Source organism: Pipistrellus hanaki (assembly GCF_964339955.1).
Source record: "Pipistrellus hanaki genome assembly, chromosome: X".
In the NCBI taxonomy this organism is placed as follows: Eukaryota; Metazoa; Chordata; class Mammalia; order Chiroptera; family Vespertilionidae; genus Pipistrellus; species Pipistrellus hanaki.
Window position 1 is genome coordinate 5,945,549 of NC_140524.1, and position 23,382 is coordinate 5,968,930.

The 23,382-nt window shown below is 39.1% G+C and overlaps 1 protein-coding gene across 4 annotated transcripts in view; it reads left to right on the forward strand.

Moving 5' to 3' along the window:
• The window catches only part of CLCN5 (chloride voltage-gated channel 5), a 144,843-nt gene extending 125,807 nt beyond the window's left edge, over window positions 1–19,036 (forward strand). For all 4 annotated transcript variants that reach the window (XM_084870961.1, XM_084870962.1, XM_084870960.1 and 1 more), the window contains 8 exons: window positions 916–1,038; window positions 1,893–2,099; window positions 4,622–4,702; window positions 5,413–5,955; window positions 8,055–8,241; window positions 9,806–10,204; window positions 10,357–10,573; window positions 12,335–19,036. In XM_084870961.1, the coding sequence (XP_084727087.1) occupies window positions 916–1,038; window positions 1,893–2,099; window positions 4,622–4,702; window positions 5,413–5,955; window positions 8,055–8,241; window positions 9,806–10,204; window positions 10,357–10,573; window positions 12,335–12,425 (1,848 nt within the window). In that variant the 3' untranslated portion in view covers window positions 12,426–19,036. The remainder of the gene's footprint in view (window positions 1–915; window positions 1,039–1,892; window positions 2,100–4,621; window positions 4,703–5,412; window positions 5,956–8,054; window positions 8,242–9,805; window positions 10,205–10,356; window positions 10,574–12,334) is intronic.
• Window positions 19,037–23,382: the final 4,346 nt, after the last annotated feature.

The window sequence follows — 23,382 nt, forward strand, 5'->3', positions numbered from 1 at the left end:
GTTGGGGGAGATAAGAGATCAACAGAAGGAGTTGTATGCATAACCAATGGACGCAAAACACTGGGGGGTGAGGGCATGTATGGGAGTGGGTGGTGGGGACAATGGTAAGATACATACACATATAATACTTTAATAAAAAATGGAAAAAAAAGATAAATATATTCATAAGAAGAATATATTTATAAGAAAACTAAAAATAAAAGTTATATGGGGAATCTAATGAACAAAATAGAAACAGACTCATAGATACAGAGAACAGAGTGATAGTTGCCAGAGGGGTTGGGACCACTGGGTGAAAAAGGTGAAGGGATTAAGAAGTACAAATTGGTAATTTCAGAATAGTTGCAGGGATGGAAATTACAGCATATAGAATATAGTCAGTAATATTCTAATAACTATGTATAGGGCCAGGTGGGCAATTTGAAATATTGGGGGATCCCTTTGTAGTGTATATGGTTCTCTATCTGCTATGCTATACACCTGAAACTAATACAAAGTAATACTGATGTAAACTATAATTGAAAAATTTAAAAAAAAAGTTATATGGGGATTTTTAATTGCTCAGGGGTCAGTATCTCTAACCCAGCATTGCTTTAAGGGTCAACTGTACCATTGACTACAAAACCTATCCAACCACTCATATAGAAAGTGAATTTGCTTGCCCTTGTTCTTGTCTATCCTTAGAAGCCATTGTCAGTTTCCTTTGGGTGTAGCAAGCTCTTCATTTTAAATAGCAAATGGGCTGACAGTGTTTTTAATAGCTTTGCTGATAATCAGGAAAGAAACATCTTAAGCAGTTTAATGTGTTTTTTTTTCTCTCTGACTTCCTCTCCTGAAAACCTATTACTCAGAAGAGCTGCATGCCTTACTGAGGCTGTCTGAGCTAACAAAACTTTTCTTTTTTCCCTGTTCTAGGGAGCCTTTGCTTACATAGTCAATTATTTCATGTACGTCCTCTGGGCTCTACTGTTTGCCTTCCTTGCCGTATCTCTTGTCAAGGTGTTTGCACCTTATGCCTGTGGCTCCGGAATCCCCGAGGTGAGTCTCTAAAATGGCTTATAAATGGTAACAAATAATGACTCCTTTTTGGTTAAAACCCTTTATTTTTTCAAACCCTTTAATATGTATACAACAATATGAATATTAAATAAAGTTAGATCTTGATGCAATCTAGGGCCTCTCTAGGTATTCCCTAAGTTTCCTCCCCACCTGAGCCACCTGGACATTAAATGGAGTTGACTCATAGCCTCCTGTGGATTCCTGGTGAGCGAGGCCCCTGAAGACCTCTGCAACTCCCTACTCAAGAAGCTTCCCAGGGTAGATCTCAAGATTCTGGCCTGAAAATGTAGTGGTATTGTCAACTCTGTTACAGCAGAATAAATAAAACTATTTGGCTGTATTTCCTACAGTCTGACTTGGGCTAGAAAAAAGGGTGATTAAAACCCTGTTTCTAATTATTTTTGGTTCCAATTGCTTGACAGTGATTGAAACCACTGAGATTTAAGGTTACCTAGATGACCTCGCCCTTCTCTTGTTTCCTGACCAAGTTACAGTTACAAATTTTTTTTTTCTGGCAGGGAATCAAGGCTATATTATTCTGTAAGGAAAATACCTTCCGTTTCCACCTCCCCTTCTCCATATGCATGCTCTCATACTTACAATACTCCCTTGCCCAGCTATCACACGGCCAAAAAAGAAACAAGAAACATGAAAATGGAAAGAACAGTTTTCACTTTCTTGGGTTCCTGGCCTCCTTCCCAGACTAGGATCACTGTAGGTCTAGCATTTATATGTTCCAAAGATATAGTTTCTATAATGAAGTCCAGATTATTGCTGCTTAGCTTGGTTTAGTTGCTTAGTCTATATCCAATCTCCCTGTGTTTGACTTGCAGATAAAAACTATCTTGAGTGGTTTTATTATTAGGGGCTACTTGGGTAAGTGGACTCTGATTATCAAAACCATCACGTTGGTGCTGGCAGTGTCTTCTGGCTTGAGCCTGGGCAAAGAGGGCCCTCTAGTGCATGTGGCTTGCTGTTGTGGGAACATCCTGTGCCACTGCTTCAACAAATACAGGAAGAATGAAGCTAAACGCAGAGAGGTAATAACAAATGGCCTTAATAATCTCTCTCTTTGTTTTTGTTTTTGTTTGTTTGTTTGTTTTGGGTGAGAACATAAATGGTAATTCTTAGGGATGAAAATTTGGGGATTCTACCAATGTTGATTCAAATGCCTTTTGACCTAGAAGTTCCACTTCTAGGAATTTGCAAGCATGTGTGTGCTCAAAGATGTTTGGGGATAGTCAATGCAGCATTTATCAACATAGTGAAAAACTGAAATTATCACAATGTGCACAACAGGGGACTCACTGAACAATCTTATGTCCATACTATAGAAAACTGCAACTTTTAAAAAGGCCGAGATAGCCCTTTATATGCTGACATGAAAGTATGACCAGAGATGTAGTATAATTTAATTAGTGTTTTAATTTTTATTATTATTTATTTTAAAATATATTTTTTTATTGATTTCAGAGAAGGGAGAGGGAGAGAAAGATAAAAACATCAATGACAAAAGAGAAACATTAATTGGCTGCCTCCTGCATGTCCCACACTGGGAATCAAACCGAGACTTCCTGATTCATAGGTTGATGCTTAACCACTGAGCCAATTAATGTTTTTAAAAGGTATATGCACCTAGAATGAAAATGTCTGGAAAGTGGTTTTACCTCAAATTGTTAAAAAATATCTTCTGGTGAATGGGAAGTGAGGTGACAGTAAAGATGAAGTAAGGACTTAAACTTTTTATTATATATAATTCTATACAATTGTGTGCGGTTTCTATTATAAATTAAGTTTAAAAAAACAATAGAAGATTTTTAAAAAGAAGTTGTCTATTCCTATGAAAGAACACACACTTAGCATTTGTTTCAGATGTCAGCCTCTTCATGTTTTATTTCTACCTAACACCAAATGGAATTCAGCTCTGTGTCTTGGATCTCCCTCTCTTCTGTCTCAACCCCACTAAATAAGTTCCACCACAGCATCTCTGTAGGAGTTAACATGTTTTAGCATTTTGAGGAGGAAGAACATTTATTAAAGAAGTGTTCTAAGTCATTGTTTACTTTTTCCCTGTTATAATTAGAGATTTAAGAAAATAATGGCTCTTGCTCAATTTTCCTTGAATTACAAAGAAATCACATATGGAATGGGTCAAGACCAGGGCCATTGTATTATAAAGGTATTCTCATAAAATTGGAACCTAGTGATTTATTTTGAAAACAAAGAAAAAAAATGAGACCTAGATGGAAACTCAAATGTGTTGAAATTTTAAACATGGAATACATTTTGAGAGTTCAAGGGGGAAAAGTTCCTGGCAGGAGAGCAAGGCTAGAGAGAGACATATCTGAACAGTAAAGGGATATAAAGGTGGTAGTAAGTTGGTGAAGTTGTTGTATATGTCAAAGTGTTTTTTCAACTTTGACAAAAGTGAAATGTTGATCGTTGCTAGTTTTGCAGAGGTAGAGGTGACTTTGAAACTGTAGACTGCTAATTACTTTCATTCCATAAAATTAAAAATTTTTGTTCAAATAATTTTTTATAAAATATGAGGGGAGTACTTATTTGGCTGTTTCTCTGAACACATGTCGTGTATTTCTCTAACTAGACTCAGGAATATTTAAAGTTTTAGTTGACTTCTTAGTGTTTATTTAGACTTTCCATGTTTTTCCCCTCTGTTGATTGGCAGCAATCCTTTTGTATCCCAGGGCCTGGTCAAAGTGGGCAGATGGTTAAATAAAATAAAGATTTGAAAAGTAAGGGCATAGATAAACTCCACTCTACAACATAAAATTATAGCAAACAAGCCACCTCGATTTTTCTCCCACATAATTCATCCCAGTCACTAAAATCCCCTTTCTCAAGTTCCATGTTGACTGTCATTCTTCTCAGATGAAAACCATTATAGCTATAAATTTCTCAGTCCTCCCCAGCCAGCACCGGAGAGTTCACTCTTTCCTCCCCTGATTTCCCTTGGCCATCCTATACTCCCAGAGAAATCTGCCGTATTTTCTGGTGTATAAGACGACTCCCCAAATTTTACAGTTAAAACATAGGTTTAGGACTATATTCACTGTATAAGACTACCCTCCACTTCAAAGAAAAGACTTACTTTGCCGTCAAGATCTGCAGGTAATTTTTGGGCAATTTTTGTCTTTTGCCCCCGATTTTCGGTTGACTTTTTTTCGTTTCAAAAATCGTCTTATACGCCGGAAAATATGGGGTACTTATTTTGCCAAGAACCATTTTATTCTTAAAAAATCTCAAATTCAGTTTTGGAATTGTGTGTACTGAAGATGGGTGCATAATTTGGAATAAAGCATACCTAAATTAATTTCAAATGAAAGACCTCTATTTATTCCAGCATGTGAAATATGTGTTCAAAATCCAAATACAATGTTTGCTCTTAAAATATAAATTGAACTTCATTTTTTTATAAACTGCTTGGAGCATGTAACTTAAAAAAATGTTTAGTAGCCACTAACACTCCTTTACTCCTTTTAAAACTGATTGATGGTAGGAAAGTGGCATTATTCTATTGTTAATTTTGATTTTTGGGTTGTAGGTCTTGTCAGCTGCAGCAGCAGCTGGCGTGTCTGTCGCCTTTGGGGCACCTATTGGAGGAGTATTATTCAGCCTTGAAGAGGTAATACTTTTAACTATTTGTAGCACATATGCATACTTTTGTGTTGGGAATCCCGGCCAGTATCTATGTACATGGTAGTCCCAAAGTGCTTTGCATAAGTCAGTACTTTATCATGTGACCAGAGATCTCTGGGCAGTTTTTATTCTCAGGTCTTTTTTAAAAAATATATTTTTATTGATTTTTTACAGAGAGGAAGGAAGAGGGATAGAGTTAGAAACATCAATGAGAGCCGGGACCGGTTTGGCTCAATGGATAGAGCGTCGGCTTGGGGACTGAAGGGCCCCGGGTTCGATTCCGGTCAAGGGCATGTACCTTGGTTGCGGGCATATCCCCAGTAGGGGGTGTGCAAGAGGCAGCTGATCGATGACTCTCTCTCATCGATGTTTCTAACTCTCTCTCTCCTTTCCTCTCTGTACAAAAATCAATAAAATATATTTTAAAAAAGAAAAGAAAAAAGAAACATCGATGAGAGAGAAACATCCATCAGCTGCCTCCTGCACACCCCCCACTGGGGATATGCCTGCAACCCAGGTACATGCCCTTGACTGGAATCGAATCTGGGACCCTTCAGTCCACAGGCCAACGCTCTATCCTCTGAGCCAAACCAGTTAGGGCTCATTCTCAGGTCTTAATTCCTACAGCATCAACGTTTTACCCAAAACAGTTTCTACATATTGACTGAGTTTGCCTTTCCCCCTTCTCTCTTATAGGTCAGCTACTATTTTCCCCTCAAAACACTGTGGCGTTCATTCTTTGCTGCCTTGGTGGCAGCATTTACCCTACGGTCCATCAATCCATTTGGGAACAGCCGTCTGGTTCTATTTTACGTGGAGTTTCACACCCCGTGGCATCTCTTTGAGCTTGTGCCATTCATTCTGCTGGGCATATTTGGTGGTCTGTGGGGAGCTTTATTTATCCGCACAAACATTGCCTGGTGTCGGAAGCGTAAGACAACCCAATTGGGCAAGTATCCTGTCATCGAGGTACTTGTTGTGACAGCCATCACTGCCATCCTGGCTTTCCCCAATGAATATACCCGAATGAGCACAAGTGAGCTAATTTCTGAACTATTTAATGACTGTGGCCTTCTGGACTCTTCTAAGCTCTGTGATTATGAGAACCATTTCAACTCAAGCAAGGGTGGTGACCTGCCTGACAGACCTGCTGGTGCGGGAGTCTACAGTGCCATGTGGCAGCTGGCCTTGGCACTCATATTGAAAATTGTCATTACTATATTCACCTTTGGCATGAAGGTGAGGAGATTCTTTTGGTACTCAGTGGGTATATGTGTGGCTGTGGGTTTGGAGGGCAAAGCCAAGATACCACACAATCATCATAGCTCATGTGGCACTTCCAACTTCACCCAACGTTATTACTCAATCCCAAAAGCCCTTTTCACCTCCATATGCCCTCATAACTTCTTAGACAGTTGTACCTCTATCTAAAATGATCCAAGCCTAGTTTTAGACCAAATACAAACCTCAGTGTTGAGATTTTAAGTAGAAATGTTGTCTTCTTTTTAGTTAAAAAATATTTTGTCACTCAGAAAAGATAGTGGGGTATTTATTTCTATGCATTGTATATTAAAATGATATCTATTCATTATAGTATTGGTTCTTAATAGGGTGGTTTTAGAGTTTACTGATAAAACAAAATATTAGGTTGAGCCAAATGAAGTTGCCAATATTCAACCATTTTGACCACTAAAATAGCAATTTCATGTAGTTTAGCCCAATATATATGTAAATATATTTTAAAAATCTTTTTATTGATTTCAGAGAGGGAGATAGAAACATCAATGATAAGAGAGAATCATTGATTGGCTGCCTCCTGCATGCCCTACACTAGGTGCCAAGCCTGCAACCCAGACCTGTGCCTAACTGACCAGGATTCAAACCATGACCTCCTGGTTCATAGGTTGATGTCCAACCACTTAGCAACACTGGCTGGACTATGTAAATGCATTTTTTACATTTGGTATCAATGTTCAATTATCAAGTACTTCACAGTTGATCCTCAGTTAATATATAAACTGTCAAAAAATGAGGCATCAAGACATCAAGTTTTACTTTTAGTACCCATTATTCTTTCCATGTTTTAGAAGAAACCAGAAAAGAAAATTTGTTAACGTATTTTCCTCCTCCTTCCTGTTTTTAATTTGTGCCTTTTCTTTAGCACCCCACTACCAAGTTATTGCCTTCTATTCTCTAGAGAAGTAGAGATTCAAACCAGGGAATTAGGGACAGCAATTTAGTTTAGACAGTACTGAAATCTCTGAGATCAAATCGTCCATCCTCCTCAACACCCTGAAAAGTTTCGCAGTGCTTCTCCAGTAATTTTCACCTCTTGCTTTATTTTTTTTTAATTTAAAGTAATTTTTCAAGGCCACCAGACCTTCCTTGATTCAAATGCATTCCAAAAATCAAACACAAGCTATTTAAAAATAATCTGCTGTTTTGATCATCTTTGTTATCATGTCCCTTTCTTAGCTCAGAAAATTGAGAATTCATAGGAGAAATAATATCATAGGAGAAAAAGAAAAAGAGTGGGGAGACAGATGAGGGTTCCTTTTCTGGATAGTCAGGCAACTACAATCACTACCTGATTGAAAATAATTAGTCAGTTATTCTTTCTTTGTATTGTCACAAATAAACTGAAACCTCATGTACCGTTCTTTTTGTGTGAGCAATTGGTTAAGATTCAGTACATAAGAGTGGGTATGAGCATTGCATTTATTTTAATTTAATTTAATTTATTTTTTTATTAAGGTATTATATGTGTACATATCTTTCCATTGCCCCCCCTATCTCATATATGCCCTCCCCGCCGCCCCCCCCCAAAGCATTGTATTTAAACCCCATCACCAGTATTTACTAAATCTTGGACTTGGCTAAGTTAGTTAATCTCTCTGAATCTTAGGTTCTTTGTGATTTGGCCTACCTCCTGAAATCTTATCTTTAGAGCATTCAGAATAGAACATAGTAGATAGCCAATAAAGGATAATTGTTTTGGGGGAAAATGTCTTCATATATGAGAAATTCCATCTATTTTCCTTTTTCTTTGGGAAAGGCTTAATTTCTGCCTCCAGTTCTTTGTTGGTCTGGAGAGTTCAGGCTCTAGCCTGATGGACCCCGAATCAGGGTAAGATTCTTTGCAGTCGTACTTGCCTGCACATCCCAGAGAACCCTTAGTCTCTGTAGTTTACACAAATCTTTATAGCCACTTACTAGCATAGTATATAGTTACATTGTCATTGGCCTGTTTGCTTCTCAGAGGGTCAATCCTCTAGACCTTACATATACCAGGCAATGACATTATTTCTTACTAACCATCTATTACTTTCTCTTTGTAGATCCCTTCTGGTCTCTTTATCCCTAGCATGGCTGTTGGTGCTATAGCAGGTCGACTTTTAGGAGTAGGAATGGAACAAATGGCTTATTACCACCATGACTGGGCCATCTTCAATAGCTGGTGTAGCCAAGGAGCTGATTGTATTACTCCTGGCCTTTATGCAATGGTTGGGGCTGCAGCCTGTTTAGGTGAGTAGTGTTTGCATTGATTTCAAAGTTGCTACCCAGGTGACATAAAAAAGAAGAGTGATATTAAATACAATTGACTGCAGATTTTTTTAAGTGACCATTTTCTGTTGGGTTTGCCATTTTTTCAAGTTCTTTAAGAAAGCATTATTGATTGTCCAAAGTACTTTGTGTTTTTTTTCCCCCATTCCGCCCTCAATTTTTTCAGATATGTCAAGCCTATTCCTCCGTCCTATCTTTGTACTTGCTGCTCCTTCTATGAATGCTCCTTCCTCAGCTCTAGCATAGTTGATTCCTTTCAGCCTTCAGATTTTTAAAAAATATATATTTTATTGATTTTGTACAGAGAGGAAGGGAGAGAGATAGAGAGTTAGAAACATCGATGAGAGAGAGTCATCGATCAGCTGCCTCTTGCACACCCCATACTGGGGATGTGCCCGCAACCAAGGTACATGCCCTTGACCGGAATCGAACCCAGGTCCCTTCAGTCCCCAAGCCGACGCTCTATCCATTGAGCTAAACCGGTTTCGGCTCGCCTTCAGATTTTATGTTAAATGTTTTTCCCCAGAGAGTAGTTCTTTGACTGCTCAGATTATATGTTTCATTCCTCACATGTTCCCCCTCCCCCACTTTCTGTTGGCAACATTTGTATAATATTACAAATTGTCTATTGTCTAGGATAGCATACTCTTTTATTAAATAATTGTTAAATACTTAAAAAAGAAAACATTCTTTACCATATATCTACATTCCTCCTCTTTAAGAGTAATTCTACTTTCAAATCCATCATACTGGGAAATGATCAGAAATTTATATAAATATATCTGCACAAGAATGTTCATAAGATATTATTTATAATAGCAAAAAGTTGGAATCAACCTAAATATACACAGTAAGGGACTGATTAAATAAATTATGATGTATTTATGTAATGTTATACTGTGAAACCATTGAGTGTTGATGTTGATATTTAACATATTTAAATACAGTGTTAAGTAAATTTGTAATAACATACAAAATGCTCCCAACATAAAGTGGGGGTGGGGGAGAACATGTAGGGAATTAAACATGTAGTATGAGTTTACTCATGGAAAACATATTTTGGCATAGTAAACAATTTGAAAAAGTCATTCAAATTTTTTACTCTACTTATTTCTGGGCAGTGAACTTATACTAGTAGATAATGATATATTTGTTTTTTTTATTTTCTAAATTTTCCACAGTGGGCCTGCAGATTGCAGAGAACCTCTGGCCTGTGTAGTGTTACACAGATTATGGATGTCTTCCACAGCTATTTTATAATGGGGGGAGCACAAGAGATAAAACAAAAAGAAGAATCAAGAACGCATCTCATATTTTTGTAGATTTTATTTTGAGAACTCTTAATTCATTTCCATTGTAAACTTCCTTTAATGCATTGCTGGGGTCAGCAGTTGTGAGTGAGACATCCTTTTAGCAGTGTTTCTGTTAAGTCGGCTTTTCCTGAGTGGGGCCTGTAGCAGTTCAATAATTGTGATGAATCCTATACTCTTCCCACCTTCAATAGCCTGTGCCTATTTCTTTGCAGGTGGAGTGACTCGGATGACTGTTTCTCTTGTTGTCATAATGTTTGAACTAACTGGTGGCTTGGAGTACATTGTGCCTCTGATGGCTGCGGCAATGACAAGCAAATGGGTGGCAGATGCTCTTGGGCGGGAAGGCATCTATGATGCCCACATTCGTCTCAATGGATACCCCTTTCTTGAAGCTAAAGAAGAGTTTGCTCATAAGACCCTGGCAATGGATGTGATGAAGCCCCGAAGAAATGATCCTTTGTTGACTGTCCTTACTCAGGACAGCATGACTGTGGAAGACGTAGAGACCATAATCAGCGAAACCACTTATAGTGGCTTCCCAGTAGTGGTGTCCCGGGAGTCCCAAAGGCTTGTGGGTTTTGTCCTCCGAAGAGATCTCATTATTTCAATTGGTAAGGATTCCAGAAAAGGGATAATAGGATTCACTGTGGAAATAAATAAATATTCAGAAAATGGGGGAAGATGGAGGGAAGAGGGGACTAACTAGTTAGAAGCCAGAAATAGCAGTTTAATTTTCAACATCTTCTCTCTATTTTTCAAATAGAAAATGCTCGTAAAAAACAGGATGGAGTTGTGAGCACGTCCATCATTTATTTCACTGAGCATTCTCCTCCAATGCCACCATACACTCCACCTACTCTAAAGCTTCGGAATATCCTGGATCTCAGCCCCTTCACTGTGACTGACCTTACCCCCATGGAGATCGTTGTGGATATCTTCCGCAAGCTGGGACTGCGACAATGCCTGGTTACACACAATGGGTGAGAGCTCTTTGGTGAAGGCGAATTGGATTGTGGGAGAAAGACTGTAGAGAGAAAGAACGTAATTTACACGAACATTAGTTGGACTTATGGGCCTTTCAGAAGCTCTGAAATGAAGATGGCTGTGTTTCTTTTATTGTCATAATTTATATTAGAGGAGTTTGAGGAAGAAAGTGGGTTTGAGACGTGTGAACAGCATGTTGCATATTATATATAAGTCGGTTCCTCCCCACAAAAGAAGTAGCTGTGTTCTTATGAAATTATAATGGTATTAAACAGTATATGTATACTATTTGGTCCTTACAATACCTTTGTTTTTCTAATATGAGGATGAGAAAACCAAGTTTCAATGAGGTTGGAAGATTTATACTAGCACTCCCAGTTAATATACACTGAGTGGCTAGATTATTATGATCTCTGAATGCATAATAATCTCTTTATTATAAAAGGCTAATATGCAAATTGTCCCCTCAATCAGGAGTTCGATCAGCTGGCAGGCCGGCCAACCACCCATGTTCCCTCCCCCTGGCCAGGCTGGCTGGACCCCATCCATGCACGAATTCATGCACTGAGCCACTAAAATATATATATATGCTGAGTGTCCAGATTATTATGCATTCAGAGATCATAATAATCTGGTCACTCAGTGTGTAGTACAGGTAGGCTTTAAACATAAATCTTCTGACTCCTAAGGCCAAGGCTCTTTCTTTCTGGGATATTTCTTTTTCCCCCTTTTTTTATTGTTTAAAGTATTACATATGTCTCCTCTCCCCCACCATCAACCCTTCCCCAGCCACTCTCACCTCCCAGTACAACCCTCCCCCACCACCCCAGTGTCAGTGTCCATTGGTTATGCTAGTATGCATTCATACAAGTCCTCTAGTTGATCTCTTACCTCCTCCTCACCCTCCCCTACCTTCCCTCTGAGTTTGGACACTCTGTTTGGTGTTTCTTTGTCTCTGGATCTATTTTTGTTCACCAGTTTATGTTGTTAATTATATTCTACAAATTAGTGAGATCATGTGATATTTATCTTTATCTGACTAGCATAATGTTCTCCAGGTCCATTCATGCTGTTGCAAATGGTAAAAGTTACTTCTTTTTTTTACTGCAGCGTAGTATTCCATTGTGTAGATGTACCATAGTTTTTAAATCCACTCATCTGCTGTGAGCTCTTAGGCTGTTTTTAAATTTTAGCTATTATAAATTGTGCTGCTATGAACATAGGGGTACATATATCTTTTCTGATTAGTGTTTTTGACTTATTGGGATATATTCCTAGAAGTAATATTACTGGGTCAAATGGAAGTTCCATTTTTAATTTTTTGAGGAAACGCCATACTGTTTTCCACAGTGGCTACACCAGTCTGCATTCCTACCAGCAGTGCACAAGGGTTCCTTTTTCTCCTCATCCTTGATTTGTTGATGATAGCCATTCTGACAGGTGTGAGATGGTACCTCATTGCTGTTGTAATTTGCATTGCTTGGTTAATTAGTGACTTTGAGCATATTTTCATATGTCTCTTGGCCTTCTATTTGTCCTTTTTTGAAAAGTTTCTATTTAGGTCCATTGCCCATTTTTTTTTATTAGATTGTTTATCTTCCTTTTGTTAAGTTGTATGAATTCCCTGTAACATTTGGAGATTAAACCCTTATCAGAGATAGCATTGACAAATATGACGGAAAAGTAAAAGTATCCCCTTTAAGAATGTTATTTTAACTACAGATTTTTTTGTTTTATTGTTTTGTTTTGTCTTTTAGGCGATTGCTTGGAATCATTACCAAGAAGGATGTGTTAAAGCATATAGCACAGATGGCGAACCAAGATCCTGAGTCCATTCTCTTCAACTAGAATCACAGGGTGGTGCTGGATTCAAAACAGAAAGGACATTGCAGACCGTGGATATATTTTGTTAACTGGGTACCCAAAACACATTTCCCATATCTGGATGGTGAAGTTATATTAGTGTGTTGTCTCTTTCCTACAAGTTAACCAGTTGCACTACATAATAATTTCTGGAAGTTAATCTCTTTAGGAGAAAATGCAGTTAGGCTTCTGTGATATTGCATTACAAAGATTTCATGAAAGAGTAAACAAGATTGCTATGGTTTAACTATTTTTCTTTTTTTAAAGATATTTTTTTAATTTAAAACAGCTGTTAGCCAATATGCAATCACTGAAAACTATGCAAGAAAAATATTGACCGTCCTAACTGATAGCCTGCAGGAAACTCATGAAAAAGTCACTTTTTTGGGACTCTATCATTGGTGGAAGATGAAGTGTAAACTAAGGAGTTTTGCTTTTCCAACTACAGAGAAGAAAACCAGAAGGAAAATAGTAATGGCATTTTCCAGACTGTGAAAATTCAGTTCAAACGTTATCTTGCTCCTGTTACAATATTTAGCATTATTAGTTTGTGTGTGTATGTGTATGTTAATTTTAATATCTGATTATAATACAATACAATGCTGCTTTGGTTAATCTCCTCTAAGTGAATTTAGAGAGGTTGATTTTAATGGCTTGCTTGTTCCTGGTACTCTTTTGAAGTGTGCAAAGATAAGTTATAGAGCTTTCTCCTTGTCTACTCTAAGAAGGGTAGTTTTCTAGGTGGTATTTGTTTGCTAGTAGACAAGGACTTTGCCATGCATTTATTAGTAGCGAGGAAAGATTTCTCCAGATGAATGATTAGTGAAGTTCTAAGCAAAGTCAATGACTAGGAACTTTAAATTTTGTGAGGTTCTAGCTCATCCTCTTACCCAGATGCCACCTCCATGAGTGATGGTGCTTTAGGCTTCTGGAATATATAAGGATAATAAAGGGAACCAAGTCTAGACTGCATACTGGTAAACTAGGGAAGATTCTGAACTGTATCTACGTTCTCATTCATTCCTTCATAAAGACCACCAGTACTAAAATAACTGGACACCCATGCCTCCTCCCAGTGTGAAGTATGTAGGACAGGTCAGTATTGTTCCTGTGAACATGAATTTAGGCTCGGGGTACTTTCAGATATATTCAAGTCACCGAAACAGAATAGGCAGTTGTGACTCCCTTGCAGCTCCTTAGAATTCTGAATGAAATGCAGAACCATCCTAACACCCCAGGGTGTGGATAAGGCCTGGTAACACCAAAGGTGCTTGCCTCTAATTGAAAAGGTGCCTGTCTGAATTTCCTACCACCTTAACTGTAGTAGAAAACATCACAGTCTAGAGACACCTGGTGGAATTACAGAGCCACCACCATCATTCCGATCACTGTTTCACTTTCTACAGTTTATCCACGTGTAGTTGTTCCCCCTCAATTCTTTGCCCTTTCCCACTCCTCAGTCCCAAGTTAATCATTCCTATTACGAAAATAATTCCCAGGGCTAGTTAAATTATAAACCAAGCCTCAGTAATCTTTTAGCATGTGGACCAGAGGTAACCCACAACCATGGCTCTGTTCTATAACCCAGTCACTGCTACCATGCCTCAATTTCCACACCGATGCCCACAGCAGTGAGACTTAACTGCCAGGGGTGAAAGTTCAGCCTTTTGCATTTTACAAGTCTGTTCCCCAGCCCTTCTCTCCATCCTTCTAACCTGGAATCAGCAGTCACTCAGCAGATCCTTCCCAGCCCTCCACCTCTCTTCCCCAAACACTTCATACCTCATTTTAAAGCTGCTGATCCCAGAGTCTAAGCTTTTTTTAAACCCTTAGTTCTTATCTTTCCCAAATCTGAAATTGTTATTACCCAGAACTAGGTAGTCAAGGCTGATTTTTACTTTTATCTTTAAAATATCAAAGCAGTCCCAAGTTTTTTATTTTTATTTTAAGTATATCACTCTAGCATTTTAATGAAAAAGAAAAACACTCTAGGGTATATTTTATGGTAGTCATAACTCAGCAACTTTACATCTTTTGTCATTTACATGTTACTGATTCCCTTGCATGAGATGTGGCTATTTTGCCTGACTACCCTGGTACATTGTGTAGAAATCGAAGTTCTTATCTGTAAATTATCTGGATCATTACTTATCTTATTAGCTGCCCAACTAAAGTTTGCAAAACAGGAAATGGTAGTTTTTCTGGTATTTGATGACAATGAGAGATTTGGTTGCATTTCGTAGTGCAGCAGCGAGATGGAGGGATTTCTAAGTTTGCCTTTGTGTTTCTTCTAGGCTCTGTTTATAATTTTAGACAGATGAGCCAGTGTTAAGGTGCTACTTCAGAGACTAAATTCAAGAAATCAGATAACACTGTGCCAAGGTAAACTTTCTAGATGCTAAGAACCGATTGGCCCTCCGGAGAATAATATTCCTTTGATACCTCACTCCTGATAAGTTTCATCCATTAACCTCAGCTTCTCAGGAATCCATGTAACTCATATGCTAGACGTAGCTATAGTGTATGGTATGCATTATATGTCAAATCCTATGGTTTGGCTCAAAGGTTGGCTAATTGCAGCTGGAGTTCCCTGCTAGACTGCTAACTCAGTACCTCACCACTCAAAAGTTTCTTGTCTTGAGGCAAAGGAAAATGTTCTTTCTGACATTGCTAATTCAGCAGTTGGACAACTTAGCCAACAAACAGAGCTGAATTAGGGAGGTCTGTCAGATGTCCATAGACCTCAATGACAAAAGGCAAGATGATCTGTGATTTAAAAATGAATGAGTTTAAACTAGTCTAGTTTGGTATTAACAAAAGGAAATTGCCCGACACAAGGGAAGGATTTACAAAGAAATGCCAATAAGTACTTCAGGATTTTCCAAGGAATAATATCCAGTCATGAAAGGAGTGAGAGTGTATAGATTTGTAAAAGTCTGCTATATTTTGTATCTTTAATGTAAAAAAATTAATGAACTTCAAGCACTTAATGGATGATTAGTTATACCATTAGAGGGAAGAATTAGGGGACTGAAAACACAAAATAATGGGCCACTCTCAAGACCATTTGTATTTAGAAGTTTGTTCAGATACTTTGCTCTTTTCTGGCTCTGGCCTCCTTCTGACTCAGCCCAGCTATGGAGCAGAGGTGGACTAGTCCATAGAACAGATATCCTCTGGTGTATAATCTGACACCGACAATACTTTGGATTTGCCAGCTGGCAGAATAAATTATTTATTAACTTGCTGATTTAACTGCAAAGCACTTCAATTGTTTTGGTACCAAAGGCTGAATCTGAACGCTTTACAGAAAGAACAGAGTACAGTAAAATTTCTGTAGCTAGCCTTCAATTGTATTTAAACATGAGAATGATAAAGTAATGGTCTAAGGCTGCGAAATAATTCTCAATCATGTTAAGAACCTGTTCAGGGGTGGAGGAAGAAAATATGTTATAAAAAAAACCTTAGCATATAATAGAGTCCATCATGGAACATAATTGTCGCTCTATGTTTTAAGTATTTAAATTACCTGTCCCATTGAGTTTTGATCTTGGTTTGTTTTGTTGGGTGATAAGGAGGAAAGTGTACTTGTTACCCTGCAGTATCTTTTTAAAATCATAAGAGTGCAATTTTTGAAGCTGAGTTTTTAATGATTGTGAAGACAATTTAGAGAATTTGAAACAACCAGTGTGTTTTATATTGCCAAAGTACTTACTGATGACTGACCACATTGTACTGTGAAGAATCGACTTACCTGCACTGGATCAGAGCCAAATACATGCAATCCATCAGTTCAGAGAAAGCAGGAGAGCATCTGCCATGGCAGTACACAGAGTATTGAGCTCTTAAAAACCCTGAGAAAAATTAGGAATTTAGAAAGTAAAGGGGAGGTTGACTATTGAGTCCTTTAAAAATATAGATGTCTACATATGTACTCTGAATATCTTAAAAGCTTGATTTAAAAAACAAAAACAAAACCTTGAGATTGCCTGGATTCCCTTTGGAGAGGGAATGGAGAGTTATGGCAGTGGAAAAACCCTAGAAAGAAAAGAATATGAGTTTATATAAGATGGTGGAAGGAAGGCCAGCCACACATCTTGGCATTTATAAACTGCTTGATCATGTGCTCCAAGGGGGGGGGGGGTCAAATAGTCTCCCAAAGACCAAGCCTTCCAAGCAAAAGTATTTAGCTAAAGTGAGTCTATTTTTATGGAAAGGGCTGACATAAGACAAGACATCTGCTCTTGAAGGTAGGGAGCCACTACTGCCGTTGCTTAAATGATAAGCTTTAGGGAGATTGTCTTGAATTTTGATAACAAAATATTTTTAAATCTATATTTTTAGCCTCCCCAGCATGCACTTATTTACATTAGAAAGAAAAAGATGAGGGTTTCTCAGATCAGAGCTCAGGGAGCTGTGTAAATTTGATAGGAAATCCGTGTACTATACCTGTGGCAACCATAGGACTTTTGCTCTGCTTCAATTTCAATTGTTTGCTCCGAGGAGAGACGTTCTTGGAATAGCAGGTGTTAGAAAATTCAGGTTATTCCCCAAACATTTGCTGGCCAGGGTCTATTTCATAACATCTGATCCTGGGTAAAGTTTTCAAGTGATGTAGGGAACAAAATTGGTTTTTCCACTGTGTTATCTGGTTTTGCCAGATCACGAAAGAAAGAAAGGAAGAAAGAAAGAAAGGAAGGAAGGAAGGAAGGAAGGAAGGAAGGAAGGAAGGAAGGAAGGAAGGAAGGTAAGAAAGAAAGAAGTCAATGTGCAGAGTTTGCGTTTCTTGCATGGGGCTTATTGGGTCACTCAGCCCAACCCTGCAGTCATAAATTCCTACCTCTATGTTCCTGCCAAAGGGTCTTCAGCTTCTGTTTGCACACTCATTGAATGAATGCCTTGCTTAAAGAAAGGCATGTGATACTACAAAATTATAAGGATTTCAAAAAGTGATCTTTGCCTCTCTCTCTTCCTTTTATCCCATCCTCTCCCCCTGACTCTGTCTCTCTCTTTCTCTCCTTCCTCCCTTAAGTTCAAAACTTTCTCAGTTGTTACAAGCATATTGTTTCAAATGTGGACCTTGGAGAAAGGAGAGGATCATTCTGAAAACAGAGAATAGAAGATAATTCTGAGTTGATGGGGCCAATGGAACTTTGCTCCACTGCATGGGCAAAAGCGAATGGTATTTATTGGGAGTGTCAAGGGTTTTAGCGTCCTGAAGGCAGAAATATGAAGTATTCATTGATAAACTTTATTATTATGTACTAGTCCAAATCTTCTGAAAGTCAGAAGCAGTGTAGGATTTGGTAAGTGAAATGCCACCTGGCAAAATGGAGACAAGGGAGTGGCCTGAGATGGTTTTATCAAGGCAGGAATCTTCAGCCTCATTATTATACTTAGTGTACCTCAAAATATATTGACATTTAAGAGTGTTCCTTTTCCCTCCTCCATTTTATTTTATCCCTTATCCATCTTTTCTCTCCTGTTGTCCTTCTTTTTAGTAATAGCTTTTTAAACAAGTATTTAGTTTTTATTATATATTTGGTCCTTTGGGACTATGTAATGATTAAGAATTAATTTCATTCTAGATAAACAATGATGTGCTTAATATTTTGTTCTTTTCAACTGTCTTTTGAAGCTATGCTGCTAACCAGGTACAGACCAGAAAGGAGTTGAGCCTGATAGACAGCACCCAGGTCATATCACTTAAGGATGACATTGATGTCATGTTGGTGACTCTTCTTCATTTGACCAAGGCCAACATCATGCTCTTACCTCTATCCATTCATCTCTGGCTATGGGAGAAACACTACCCTTTGGGTGAGCCAATGAGGCCAGGAGGATCAGAGGGTTCTAGCCCATGGGCAACTATAGGAATATCTCTGTAATAAGCTCATTCATAGGACCGGCTCCAGCTATGGTAGCCAAAGAAAATCTGTCTAACTAAACATTTTAGTTCATAAGAGTTGGTAGAAGTTTAGCTGAAGCTAGTGTATAGACATCAACTACAACCAAAGCTAATATAGCCTGAGTTTCCACAGGAAGCTGAACTGTTCAGAGTGTTTATTTATCTGAATGTTGCCAATCCGTATAGTCACGCTTTCTTAGCTTTATTCTAACTTTTAGAGATGTTGGTCCCTGTTCATAGGTACAGCCTGTACCAAAGCTGTGAGTCACTGCTCACTTCATTCTGCTCCTTGGTCATGCATAGCAAGTCTAAAAAGGAAGACATGGGCTGGGGAGTTATTTATTCCCTATGTTTCTACTAACTAGCCTCGAGATCTTAACCGTTCTGTGCCTCAGTGTTCCCATCTGTAAAATGGGGATAGTGTTAATTGCCCTACCTACCTCACAGGGTTGTTGTGAGGATAAATTGAGACAATGAATGGAAAGTACTTTGATGAGTAAGTGCTATGCAAATTGTATGAAATGGAAATAATCATGTTAAAGGCAATGGAATGGGCATTGGCAGAAGGGTTAATGGGATTGTCTAGTCCTTTCTCTGTGTGGCTTAAACCCAGGTTGCCATTGCTTTATACATTTCCACTTAGCACAGATTTGTAATTATGCATGTAATAAAGCACAACCTTATCCAACCTGGTGTCTTGTGTGTTTTTGATGACTTTCAATTTTGTACCTATTGATTTCTTTTAAAAAATGTATTTTATTGATTTTTTTTTTTTTTTTACAGAGAGGAAGAGAGAGGGATAGAGAGTTAGAAACATCAATGAGAGAGAAACATCCATCAGCTGCCTCCTGCACACCCCCTACTGGGGATGTGCCCGCAAACAAGGTACATGCCCTTGATTGGAATCGAACCTGGGACCTTTCAGTCCACAAGCAAATGCTCTATCCACTGAGCCAAACCGGTCTCTGCTATTGATTTCTAAAAATAAAATCGGGGGAGCAGTATATCAGGGTCAGTGGAGGATAGTATAAAAGGCAACTGCAAATTCCTACTAGCAAGCTCACTTTTGAAAAAGATTTATTAACTGTTTAATTATTTTTACATTTACAGATTCAGTAATACTTTTTAAAAAATATATGTTTATTGATTTCAGAGAGGAAGGGGGAGAAACATCAATGATGAGAGAATCATCGATGAGCTAAGCTATCTCCTGCATGCCACCCACTGGTTATCAAGCCCACAACACAGGCATGTGTCCCAACCTGGAATCGAACTATTAGGTCTAGTAATAATTAATGTCGTTTTCTAATACCCTTTTTTTTTAAAATCGAATTTATTTAAACAATACAACAAAATTTAATCAACAATATAGTTGCCGTTGTTTTCTACTACTTGTGCCCAACGCTCAGGAAGCATTTTAATCCCTCTGTTGTAAAATTCTTGTGATTTTGATGCAAAAAATTCGGTCAATGCATTTTTGAGGCATTCTTCATTATTAAATTTTTTTCCAAGAAGAAAGTTTTGCAAAGAACGAAACAAATGGTAATCGGAAGGGGCAATATCAGGAGAATATGCAGGTTGAGGGAGAACTTCCCATTCCAACTGGCACAGTTTTTCAGCAGTGATTCTTGCAGTATGCGGTCGTGCGTTATCGTGGTGAAGAATTACGCCCTTCCGATTAATCAGCGCGGGTTCTTTTTCTCTTAAAGCTTGGGCTAACCTTTTCAATTGGGCACTATACACTGCACTTGTAATGGTTTGGTTAGATGGTAAAAGTTCATAATGAAGAATTCCTTTAAAATTCCACCAAACACACAACATCACTTTTTTCGCATGCAAGTCAGGTTTTGGTGTGGGCTGCGGAGCCTCATTTTTGTCCAACCATTGAGGCCGCCTTTTCAAATTAACATACAGCACCCATTCTTCATCTCCGGTAACAATTTGCTCTAAAAACGGCAAACGGTTTTGACGAGAGAGGAGCGAACTGCAAATTGTGACTCTTTGATTACGGTTGTTGTCGGTCAACTCATGAGGAACCCATTTTCCAAACTTTTGGACTTTGCCAAGTGCACGCAATTGATTGGAAATTGTTTTTTGTGAACAATTTAAAGTTGTCGCAAGCTCTTGTTGGGTAATTTGAGGATTTTGCACCAAAAGAGCTTGAAGAGCTTCTTGATCAAAATTGGACACACAGCCTCGACCACTCTTGTCATCTAACGAAAAATTTCCCTCGAGAAATTTCTCAAACCAACGGCTGGCATTTTCTGGCGCTAACTGCATCTTGACCAAGAGCACTACAGATGTTTTTTGCAGCCTCACTTGCTTTTCTTCCTAATTGGAACTCGTAAAGCATGCAGTGCCGAATATGCTCTTCATCCGCCATCTTCTTAGCCCTAGTTTTGCAACAAAAACCAAACCAAACACAAACTTTTTCAAGCAAAACTAGTTAATTGCACTTCACACGTTCTGAACATACCACGTGTTTGAAGGTTATGTCAATACAAGTCAACGCCAAGCAAGATTTTAAACGAATGTTTAAAAACGACATTACTTATTACTAGACCCGATATTACCTCCTAGTTCATAGATCGATGCTCAACCATTTGGCCATGCCAACCGGGTGAGATTCAGTAATACTTTTTACCAAAAAGAGACAAATGAGGGGCAGCTTACAAAATATTCTCAGAGATTCCAGATACTCATTCATTATGGCTACTTAAATGGTCTTGCCTCATACATTGGTGATACTTTCCTGATGTCACGAGAATTAACTGGGAGCTGTAATTTTCTCTCTTTTTTGAGTTTTTAATGATGGAATTTGATAGGCTCTTACCTATGTAATGTCACTTTTTACAAGGAGTAGGGTGGGTGATTGAAATGTTCCTCAATGAATAGTAGGGCTAGTATGAACCTCTTTATGGTATGTTGGAAACCCTCTGAAGTGACCAAGGAGGGAACTTTTCAGGGAGATACTCAAATATACAAACATTTCTGTCTACGTCCATACCACCCCGAACGCGCCCGATCTCGTCAAATATACAAATATTTCTTTTATACACCTCTCTAGAAAGCAAACAGAAGCTATACAACAGGTCCTCAAATAACTGTTTTGTTCAACATCACTTGGTTATAACATTGATGAGATGCTTAACTCTAATTTATGTGAATAAGCCTGAGGTAAATTTGGTTTTGCTATATGTCATTTTACTTAGTCACAGAACCTATCAACGACATTAAGTGAGGACTTGCTATACTTTGAAGTATGGTTTTCCTACTTTCTCACTCTATTTTTCCTGCATATGATTTGTTTTCCTCACTTTTTCCTCTCTCTGTTAGCCAAACCACTAGTAAGGCAGTTTACTCTGTGTGCAGGTTTTCATTTAAGAATTCCTTCAGAGATTCCAAGATGGCGGCTGACAGCACGGTAGGCTGCAAGATTGTGTGTGAGAGAAAGAAAGGAGCATGAGGGGATGTGCAGGGAGTGTCTATATTTGTGAGTGAGAGACAGCTATATTCCAAGGAATTGTTGGGGACTGCCTGACGGGTCTCCCCTGGCCGGGCAGCCTTTACTGCTGCTGAAATCTTTCCCAGAGTGGCCAGCTCTGCGCAGAGTCTGCATCACCTTGAAGGGGAGAGTGGTGGTGATATGGAGCCCAGCCTTACCTTCAACTGGGGAGACCTCGGATACCTCCCCGGACCCTACAACCACAATCCCCAGGGACAAGCTGCCTCAGGAATACCAAGACTCCAGCCTCTCCGACTTCTGGTAGCCTAGAAAGTCTGTCCAGGAGGAGAAAAAGTGGCGTGATTACGCTGATGACCCCTGTGCCTTCTCACAGAGCAGATAGAAGGAACAGCTGAATTGATTAATATCCACCTGGAACTGGCAAATTAAACACAGCTGGTGAGAAATCCGTGGATGGTAAGAAAATCCGTGGACAGAAAGGTCAGCTTTCGTCTAGGGCCATGGTCGACAAACCACGGCTCGCGATCCACATGCGGCTCTTTGGCCCCTTGAGTGTGGCTCTTCCACAAAATACCACGGCCTGGGCAAGTCTATGTTGAAGAAGTGGCGTTAGAAGAAGTTTGTTTAAAAAATTTGGCTCTCAAAAGAAATTTCAATTGTACTGCTGATATTTGGCCCTGTGGACTAATGAGTTTGCCGACCACTGTGTTAGAACACTCAAGGGGCCAAAAAGCCGCATGTGGCTCCCAAATAGCGGATTGCTGACCACTGGCCTAGGGAGAGGTGAGATCTGGGGTCCAGGCTGAAGGAAGAAACGCACATAAAATGCACGTGAAAAGTGCGCAGGGGAAGCCACAGTCTCAAAGGACGATTGCGCCCCACAAAAATATGCGCTGTTGGGGTAAGTGTAGCCCTCAAATGTGGAAGGGGGTCCACAGGGCTGTGGGCAGAAGGAGGCTATAGAAATTAACCCATGGCAGGGCTGGGCATAGCAGGGCAGTCTGGAGTTCTGCCAGTGTGCTGGCTGTGGAGTGCCAAGGGGAAAACTGTGTGCATCCTGTGGCTTTTTCTTTTTCTTTTTTAAATACTTGGCTCTGATTACTAAGCCCAGTACATAGGATCTTCTAATAAAAAAAACACTCGCCGAGACTGCAGGAGAAAGCTGTTTTTGTGCAACCTGGAAAACGGAGTGTGGAAAAACGAACAGAAAGCCAGGTCTGGGGCAGTCCATCCCTCTAACCCAGCATTTAGTGAGGCAGGGAAAGCCATGTAAACGCTGTTTAAGGGAGGGTACTTTTAGCCTGGGATATCAATACAGAAACACTGCCACCCAGGGGTTGTATCAGTAATTGACTCTTGTAGTGAATGCAGCTAAAGACAGGCGGAGAAACAGAGAACCCAACTGCTTGAAAAAAAGGATTGTGCCTTATGACGCAGAGGAGCTTTGAAACACAGGGACCTCCAATACTAGGCTGTCTACCTGACAGGAAACAGACCTGCCAAACAGAACAGTAGAGAAAGTGAATGACCTTCACTATTTCACATTTTTATTTTTTATCTTTTACTTG